This window comes from Dipodomys ordii, unplaced genomic scaffold (genome assembly GCF_000151885.1).
Source record: "Dipodomys ordii isolate 6190 unplaced genomic scaffold, Dord_2.0 Scaffold31, whole genome shotgun sequence".
Taxonomy (NCBI): Eukaryota; Metazoa; Chordata; class Mammalia; order Rodentia; family Heteromyidae; genus Dipodomys; species Dipodomys ordii.
In genome coordinates, this window is record NW_012267247.1 from 2,573,012 (window position 1) to 2,583,069 (window position 10,058).

At 41.2% G+C, this 10,058-nt stretch overlaps 1 protein-coding gene across 1 annotated transcript in view; it reads left to right on the plus strand.

The window, feature by feature from the left end:
* The window catches only part of Utp6 (UTP6, small subunit (SSU) processome component, homolog (yeast)), a 178,831-nt gene that overhangs the window by 11,466 nt on the left and 157,307 nt on the right, over nt 1–10,058 (plus strand). The window contains exons 8-13 of the mRNA XM_013016288.1: nt 2,509–2,586; nt 4,610–4,691; nt 6,529–6,610; nt 7,350–7,531; nt 8,375–8,454; nt 9,066–9,143. Coding sequence (XP_012871742.1) covers nt 2,509–2,586; nt 4,610–4,691; nt 6,529–6,610; nt 7,350–7,531; nt 8,375–8,454; nt 9,066–9,143 — 582 coding nt within the window. The remainder of the gene's footprint in view (nt 1–2,508; nt 2,587–4,609; nt 4,692–6,528; nt 6,611–7,349; nt 7,532–8,374; nt 8,455–9,065; nt 9,144–10,058) is intronic.

Here is a 10,058-nt window from a genome sequence, read left to right on the forward strand (position 1 = left end):
TGAGGGACAGCGCCCAGGCCCAGAGTTCAAGCCCCACGACCGACAAAAAAAAAAAAAGGAAATTAACATTGCTACAGTTCATATCTACATGTTGTCATTTTTCAACATACATAGATTTATTTACTTTCATATTTTGTTATATGTTATTATTGTATAGTTTACTATTGCAGGGCCAGTCTCCAAGTTAATTGGCTTCTCTATTGTGCTATTGGGCATGCTACTGTTTCTGTTTCTGATTTGTTTTTTTTTTTTGGTTCATCATAGGGCTTGAATTCAGGGCCTTGACACTGTCCCTGAGCTCTTTTGCTCAAGGCTATCTAATGCTCTACCTTTTTTTTTTTTTTGTGCCAGTCCTGGGGCTTGAACTCAAGGCCTGGACACTGCCCCTGAGCTTCTTTTGCTCAAAGCTAACACTCTACCACTTGAGCCACAGTGCCACTTCTGGCTTTTTCTGTGTATGTGGTACTGAGAAATCAAACGTAGGGCTTCATGTATGCTAGGCAAGCACTCTACCACTAAGCCACATTCCTCTACCATTTTGAGCCACAGTACCACTTCTGGTTTTCTTATGGTTAATTGGAGATAAAAGTCTCACAGATGGGGCTGGGAAGGTGGCTCAGTGGTAGAGTGCTTGCCTCACATGCACAAGGCCCTGGGTTTGATTCCTCAGCACCACATAAACAGAAAAAGCTGGAAGTGGTGCTGTGGCTCAAGTGGTAGAGGGCTCTCCTTGAGCTGAAGAGCTGAGGGACAGCGCTCAGGCCCAAGTTCAAGCCCCACAACCGACCAAAAAAAAAAGTATCACAGATTTTGTTACCCAGGCTGGCTTTGAACTACAATCCTCAAATTTTAGCTTCCTGAGTAGTTAGAATTACAGGCGTGAGGACTGGGAAGGTGGCTCAGTGGTAGAGTGCATGCCTCGCATGCATGAGGCACTGGGTTCGATTCCTCAGCACCACATAAACAGGAAAAGTCGGAAGTGGTGCTGTGGCTCAAGTGGTAGAGCGCTAGCCTTGAGCTGAAAAGCTGAAGTACAGTGCCCAGCTGTCCATGGTACCTTCAGGTACCATGACTGGCAAAATAAAAAGAATTACAGGAGTGAGCCAACTGCCTGGCCCACTATTGGCTTAAATTTTTTTTTTTCCAGTTCTGAATTTTCTTTTTTTTTTTTTTAAATTTGTGCTAGGGATCAAACCCAGGCCTTGGTATGCTAGGGGAATATTCTGCCACTAACTTACATCCCCAGCTCTTATAATTTACATTTTTTTTGAGACATTTTCTCCCTCTCCCCTTTCCCCCTCCCCCTCCCCCTCCCCCCTCCCTCCCTCCCTCCCCCCTCCCTCCCTCCCTTCTTTCTTTCTTTCTGCTAGTCCTGGCACTGTACCACTTGAGCCAGTGCCACTTCTGGCTTTTTCTGTGATTATTTGGAGATAAGAATCTCGCACATTTTCCTGCCAGGGCTGACTTAGATTTTAGCCTCCTGAGTAGCTAGGATTACAGGTGTGAGCCACTGGTACCCAGCTTTGAGATAGAACCTTGCTATGTAGTTCAGGCTGGTCTGGAATGCAAGATTCTCCTGACTCAGCCTCCTAATTTCTTCTGTTTGCTGATACTATTTCACTTTTTTCAAGTTGTTTATTTTATTCCTCAGTAAAGAATAGTATGAAAGCAATTTGAAATCCTTGTCAGATAATTCTTATATCTATGTCATCTCTTGATAGATTTTCATCCAAGTTGAGATTTTCCTGGGTTTTGTTGTATGATGAGTGATTGTCCATTGAATTTTAGACATCTTAGCTATTATTTTATGAGACTGCAAATAATTAAAATTTTCTGTTTATTGGGCCTGATGTACTCTGTTATTTTAGTGCTTAGTGGGGCTAGAAGTCTGAATTTTTTTTTTTTTTTTGGTAGGGCTTGAACTTGGGCCTGGGAGCTGTCCTTGAGCTTTTTCCCTTAAGGTTATCACCACCAGTTTGAACCATAGCCCAACTTGCAGTTTTCTGGTAGTTAATTAGAGATAAGAGTCTCACAGACTTTCCTGTCCAGGCTGTTTTTTGAAATGTGACCCTCAGATCTCAGCCTCCTGATTACAGGTGTGAGCTACTGGTGCACAGGAAACCATAAATAAAATTACTTGCAGAAACTTTTATTGTTAGATGACAAACTTATGTACTTCTTAGCTGGATTGTTGCAACATTATTTAGCATGTTGCTTCACTGTGCCAAAAAAACATAAGGTTGGACTTAGGGCTATTTGTAAACTGTTAACTAAGGATACAAAAATATTTTTCAAGTGTTTGATTTATATCCTTAGAGTGTTAGAAGAGCATAAAATATTTCTACTATACCTTATCATTGTCAACTAGTTTCATAACAAAGTAAACATAAGATTCCTGACCTTTCTGTGTGTGATATTAATAGATTAAAACAAAAAGCCATCTTTGATGTTTCTAATTGAAAAATAAGTATCTCTAAGGAATTTCAGGTCATTATTTCCCTTTTGTAGTACTTTAGAATGGAGCTGATGCATGCTGAGAAACTGAGAAAGGAAAAGCAAGAATTTGAAAAGGCTGCCATGGACATGGTAAGATTCTAGTATATTGTCAGTTGTTAATGATGTATAGTTATTGAACCTGCTTAGGAGGAAGAGAAAAATCTTTGATATATATGTATATATTTTCCCCCCATATTATGAAATCTGAAGAAGAGTCTAGAGTTGATTTAATTAATGTTTGTGCTTTAAAGATACTATAGTGAGACTAATTTGAAGTAGTCCTCAAATTATTACTGATGGAATGACAATGCTTTTGTTAAATATTGTATAATTTCATTAAATGATGTATTAATGAGTTCAAAGAACTTAACAAAGATTGTGGAAGTCATGTATTCTAGCCTTATTCCCTCCCTTCCTTTTTTATTTTCTGAAGTGTTTACTGTTCTGCTTCAGCCTCTTTTTTTTTTTTTTCCAGTCCTGGGGTTTGAACTCAGGATCTGAGCACTGTCCCTGAGCTTCTTTGCTCAAGGATAGCACTCTAACATTTGAGCCACAGTGCCACTTCTCTTTTTTTCTGTTTATGTGGTACTGATGAATTGAACCAGGGCTTTATATATGCTAGGCAAGCTCTCTACTAGTAAGCCATATTCCTAGCCCTGTGCCTCAGCCTCTTAAGGTATCAGAATGGCAAGTGTGCTCTAACACACTCAGCTTTTTTCCTTTTTGTAAACTTTTAAAATGTAATTAAAGAAAGATTTAGAATGTCATAGTTGAAGTGCTAGGTATTGTGTATACCTATAATCCCAATATTTGGAAAGGAGAGATGGGTTATCAGAAGTTCTAGGCCAGCCAGCACCACATAAGTGACACTGTCTCAAAGAACAACAATTCCACAAACAAAAGCTGAGTACTGTGGCTCATGCTTGTAATCCTAACTACTGGAGAGGTAGAGAATGGGAGTATCATGGTTTGAGATGAGCCCAGGGAGAAAGTTTATGATACTTATCTTAACCTGTAGCTGTTATTGCAGCTACGTGGGAGATTGCAAAAAGTTCACAAGATCCCCAGTTCAACAGAAATGGGTGTGGTGCTGTGTCCCTGTCATCTCAACCAGTGTAAGAGACTTAATTAAGAGAGTTGGGAGCCAGGTGTTTGTGGCATGAGCCACTAATAATCTTGGCTACTCAGGGGTCTAATATCTGAGGACACAGTTTGAAGCCAGCCTAGGAAAAAACCTGTGAGACTCTCTATCTTTGACCACCAAAAAGCAAGAAATGGAGGTGTGGCTCAAGTAGTAGAGTGCTAACAACAAAGCCATGCAAGAACTCACAGCCTGAGTTCAAGTCCCAGTGCCAAAAAAAGAAAAAAGGTCTGTTCAGACTGGTCCCAGCAAAAAGCCAGATATCTCAAAACTATTGAAAAAAATACATATGGTTAGAGGGCTTGCAAAGTTAACAAGTGTGAAACCCTGAGTTCAAACCCCAGTACCTCCCCTAAAATTTTTTTGAGCTGAAAAAGGGACTTTGTTGAATTGTCTGTTATTGTAGTTTCTAACTCAGAACTTTTCTTTCTTTTTTTTTTTTGTTGGTCTCGGGGCTTGAACTCTGGGCCTGCCTACTGTCCCTCAGCTCTTCAGCTCAAGGCAAGTGCTCTACCACTTGAGCCACAGCACCACTTCCGGTTTTCTGGTGGTTAATTGGGGATAAGAGTCTCACAGACTTTCCTGTCCCGGCTGGCTTTGAACTGTGATCCTCAGATCTCAGCCTCCTGAGTTGCTAGGATTACAGGCGTGAGCCATCGGCGCCCAGCTCAGAATAGTCTTATCTACAAAAGATCTTAGAAGAGTAATCAAAGCATGTACACCTGACTTATTCTGGACTAAATGGAGGATAAGACTTAGGCTTTGTGATCTTGCCCCTACTGTTAGGAGCTTGAATGGACCTACTTGGAATACCAGTTGTCTTCAAGCTGTGCATTTTACAAGTGATGGAACTGGCTTACACAGTGTTTCCTAGAGGTTATGTGGCATGGCAGTCCAGGACTATTCATTTTACCGTCATACTTACCTGTTTACTGGTCCTCTCTTTTAAGTCATATATATAACATTTTGTAGGGAGATTTTGATCAGCCTGAAGAAATCCTTAGGGGTGAGTTGGCGAGGATCATCTACAAAACTTCTGTAAGCAAGATTAAAGGTGTGTTTGTTTTAAACATTTATTGGTGATAGAAAAGGGAAACCTGTTTATAATTTGGACTGTTAGGGAGTTTTATAAAATTTTTATCAGAGGGCTGGGAAAGTGGCTCAGTGGTAGAGTGCTTGCTTCACATGCATGAGGCCTGGGTTCAATTCCTCAGCACCACATGAACAGAAAAGGCCAGAAGTGACACTATGGCTTAAGTGGTAGAGTGCTTGCCTTGAGCTGAATTGCTGAGAAACAGTGCCCAGACCCAGAGTTCAAGTGCCATGACCGAATTAAAAAAAAAAAATCATTGGAATGTATATAGAACTCTGTAGGAATAATGCCTTGTATTTTTTTTTTTTTTCCAGTTGGTCGTGGGGCTTGAACTCTGGGCTTGAACTCTGGGCTTGGGCGCTGTCCCTGCACTCTTCAGCTCAAGGCGAGTGCTCTACCACTTGAGCCACAGCGCCACTTAATGGTTTTCTAGTGGCTTATTGGAGATTAGAGTCTCACGGACTTTCCTGCCCGGGCTGGCTTTGAACCATGATCCTCAGATCTCAGCCTCTTGAGTAGCTAGGATTACAGGCGTGAGCCACCAGTGTCCAGCAAGTTTTTTTTTTTTGTTGTTGTTGTTGCTGGTTATGGGGCTTGAACTCTGGGCCTGAACACTGTCAGTAGCGCTCTACCACTTGAGCCATAGTGCCACTTCCAGTTTTCTGGTGGTTTATTGGAGATTAGAGTCTCAGGCTTTCCTGCCTGGGCTGGCTTTGAACTGTGATCTTCAGATCTCAGCCTCCTGAGTAGCTAGGATTACAGGGGTGAGCCACCAGCTCCTAGCTTCAAAAAGATTTAATTGAGTATTGAACTCATTGGGAGTTAAGTAGACTGATAATTTAGTCTATTATACCCTTATTACGTTCTCAATAAAAGAAGTACTCATGAATATTCCAAAATACTAATAATGGTTTTGCTTGCGTAGTGAGAATATGGGATGATTTCCCCCTGTAGTTTGTCCAATTTCTCAAGGAAAAAAGAAGGCCAGTGGGTACCATTGGTGTTCCCACCTGTTGTAATGCAAGCTACTCAGAGGCTGAAATCTGAGGATTGTGGCTCAAAGACAGCCCAAGTAGAAAAGTTTGATTATCTCTAACCAGCAAAAATACCAGACTGGAGAGACTTGGCTGAAGTGGTAGAGCACCAATCATGAGCAAAAATGCCAATAGACAGTGCAAGGCCCTGAGCTGAATCCCTGTTACCAACTCACTAACACAAAAAAAGTGACAACCAAAAAATCAACTCCCAACTGAGAGTGTAGCTCACTTGTAGGGCATGCACTTAGCATGCCTGAGATCCTAGATTATCCTCCAGCACCTGCAAAGCAAAAGCAAAAAGCTGGGGTGTTGTATATATTAATTCTAGCACTTGGGAGGCCGAAGCAGGAGCATCAATGAGTTTGAGGCCAGCTGAGGATATACAGTGAAACCTTGTCTCAAAGCAACAACCGTGTTGGGTGCCAGTGGTTCATACCATCTAAGTTTATCTACTCAGGAGAGGGAGATGGGAAGATTTATGGTTTCAGGTTAGCCCAGGCAAAAAGTTTAGGAGATAGGCTGGGAATGTGGCTTAGTGGGAGAGTGCTGGTCTAGTATGCATGATTCCTCAGTATCACATAAATGGAAAAAGCTGGAAGTGGTGCTGTTGCTCAAGTGGTAGAGGACTAGCTTTGAGCAAAATAAGAGATTAGGAGACTATCTCGACAGAAAAAAGGTGAGCATTAATTCCAGTACATGAAGAAAATTGGATTCATTGCAGTCTAACTGGTAATTATTCTCTCTGCTTTAAAAAATTTTAGGTGCTGAATTTCATGTGTCACTTCTTTCTATCGCGAAGCTATTTGACTTTGCCAAAGATCTACAAAAAGAAATCTATGATGAGTAAGTAGAAGTGGCAGGGTGAATCTGTTTACTTCTGGCCTTGTGAGAAGGATTTCATAGGTTTTTAGAAAGAGGAGAAAGAAAATGCCACTTTAAAGTTTTAGGAAAAATTATATCCTATTACAAATGAGTATATTCTCAGAGAAATTCTTTGACTTACTGACTTCCTTTTGGAATCTATATCTAGTTTCCTGGAATCTCTTTTGTCCATAAAATGAGAGTTGTATTCATAACTCTATAGCTAGGGATGCAGATAATTTCACTCTTTAATGTTTGGTTATTTGTGGTTATTTCCATTCTTAGATAGGCCCCTTTGCTTCCCCGGGAGTTAAGAGAGAGCCTAGATCAGTCTTTCCTTTGGATACATCAGGGTTATCATGTTTGGGTGAGGACTAGATTGTGCTTTTCCTCTGCCTTTATTATTATACATATTCAAGAGCCTAGATATAATAAGGTCCTCCAAGATTCAAGGAGGCCTCTATACTCACACAGCAACTAATTAGCCTTTGAGAGCCAACTTGAAAATAACGTTTGTGAATGAAATGCAGTTAACTGTCTGACAACTCTGTTGCATTGACTATATATTAAGCTATTCTGGCGAGTTAATTAGGAAGTGGTTCTTACAGTACTGCAGTTGTAAAGTATATTTGTGTGCGTTTATAGACCACAGGCTACTGTCTGAGCTTCTGGATGAAGTCTCTTTTCATCGGGCAAAATGTCAATAAGCTGTAATTTTCAGCCTTCAGGCTTTGCACACAGATGACCCTCTCACCTGGGATTATGTGGCACGGCAAGAATTAGAGATCATATCTAACGCAGAAGAGCAGCCTACAACAAAACAAGCCAGGGCAGTGGAGTTGGGCCAAAGAGAAGAGAGGTGCTGTGCTGTTTATGAAGAGGCAGTGAAGAGTCTGCCTACAGGTGAAACTTACCCTGTGTTATAGTAGTAGTAGTGCTATTTTTTCTGCTCAGCATCTTTACTGAAAGTCTCTTCATAGTACAGTTTGTCAAATGCTTGGATCAGGCTTGCCATCTTTTTTTTCTCTGATGGTGAAAGTTTCTCAATAATAGCATTTATGTTCATTTATTTGGAGGAAATAGTACTTGGGAAATTTTATTTTAATTTTTACTTAATGTTACTATTTTATTATTTTTTTGTGCGAGTCTTGAGGCTTGAACCCTGGTCCTCAGATCTCAGCCTCCTGAGTAGCTAGGATTACAGGTGTGAGCTACCAGCAACTCAACTCAATTTTTATTTTATAATGGTGAGGAATAAAAGACAGGACAGGAAATATGGATAAGGCTTTCAAGTTTGTGTCATTATTCAGTTGATATGTTCAATGAGCTATATATAATCAATAACCTTTCTTCCTTCCTTTTATTTATTCATTTATTTACTTTTTTTGTGCCAATAAGGGGGCTTGAACTCAGGGTCAGGGCACTCTCCCTTGGCTTTTTCCTCCTAGGTTGGCACTCTACCATTTGAGCCACAGCTTATTTCCAGATCTTTGGTGGCTGTTGGAGACAAGAGTCAGACTGTCCTAACAGGCTAGCCAGGCTAGCTTCAAACCTTGATCCTCAGATCTCAGGCCTGTTGAGTAGCTAGGATTGCAAATGTGAGCCACCAGTGCCTTGTCCTCCCCCCTTTTTTTCTTAAACAAGGAAATTAAAATTCTCCAGAGGAGAATTTCCCTTTGTAGAAAGGATGTATGATGTCTTGTGGTCAGAATTGGTGATCTGATTAATGTAATCTGACTTTTCCAGAGGCCATGTGGAAGTGTTACATCACCTTTTGCTTAGAAAGAGTTTCTAAGAGGACAAGTAGCTCGTTCCTCAGAGGGAAGGTAAGGATTTAGGTTATATAGTTAAAGAGGGTGGTTAGAAAGTGCCTGTCTTTTGAAAATAGAAAAGAAGCACAGCCTTTTCAGGGTCTGGGCCAACTTATGTAATATCACTCCTAACCACTCACTTTCTCTTAGTGGGTAGTGACCTGTCATTCTGAAGGTCCTGGTCTGCTTTGCCCTTATGGCCAAGGGTGGGGAAGGGCTCTATTTTTTTTTTTTTTTTTGGGTCTGGTCGTGGGGCCTGAACTCTGGGCCTGTGTGCTGTCCATGAGCTCTTCAGCTGAAGGCTAGCGCTCTACCACTTGAGCCACAGTGCCACTTCCGGCTTTTTTCTTTTTGCTTATGTGGTGCTGAGGAATCGAACCCAGGGCCTTGTGCATGCAAGGCAAGCGCTCTACCACTGAGCCACCTTCCCAGTCCATGGGGCTCTATTTTTATTGCCATGTGCCTGGTGCACCTGCTTACCTCATCTTGAGAGTGACACCACCATTCAGGAGTATTGCAGATCCTTCTTTGAATTCTCAGAAATAGAACTGCTTTTGCTGAGATTAGAGTTTATAAGACTTCTGCTGGGATCTTTTAAGTGACCTGAGGGATCTTTCTCATTTCAGAGGCTAGAAAGAACCATGATTGCATTCAAAAAGGCTCATGAACTCAAGCTCCTCGCAGAATTGCAATACAAGCAGTGGGTAAGAACATGGAAAGCACATTTATTGTCAGCTCCACACACCGTGTTCCAGTTGTTTTGTGCTGGTGTCATGTGTATTTATTTATTTATTTTTTTATTGCCTATATTGGGGCTTGAAATCAAGGTCTTGTACTCTAATTTAGCTCTTTTGCTCAAGGCAGACATTCTACCACTTTAGCCACTGCTCCACTTCTGACTTTTTACTGGTTAATTGGAGTCTCATGGATTTGTCTGCCTAGACTGGCTTTGAAATGTAATCCTCAGATCTCCGCCTCCTGAGTAGCTAGGATTACAGGCATTAGCCCTTGACACCCGGCTTTTATATTTTATATTTATTTGTAATGTCTTGTTTTGTATTGTGTTCTATTTTTTTTTTTTTTTGGGTCCGGTCATGGGGCCTGAACTCTGGGCCTGGGCGCTGTCCCTCAGGTCTTCAGTTCAAGGCTAGCGCTCTACCACTTGAGCCACAGCGCCACTTCCGGCTTTTTTCTTTTTTCTTATGTGGTGCTGATGAATCGAACCCAGGGCCTTGAGCATGCAAGGCAAGCGCTCTACCACTGAGCCACCTTCCCAGCCCTGTGTTGTATTCTTACATTAACATTTTCCCCATAATTTTTACATATCATATACTATACAGCATAGTCTATTTTATTACTGTTCCAAGACTGAGATTCCCTTTTCCCATTATAGCAACTGTGGGAAAATGCCAGGCCTGGCATTTTCTTCTGCCTCTATTTGAGCTATTGATTGCTGGCATATCAGTCTCATCCTATGAATTTAAGTGGTCTCTAAGCAATGCCATGACAGGCTTGCTCCTTTTCCATTATTTTTCTTTTGCTATTTACAACTGTGGCTATTTCAAACATTCTATGTGCTCAGATCTCTAATGTTGCCCTTTCTTTTTTTTTTTTTTTTT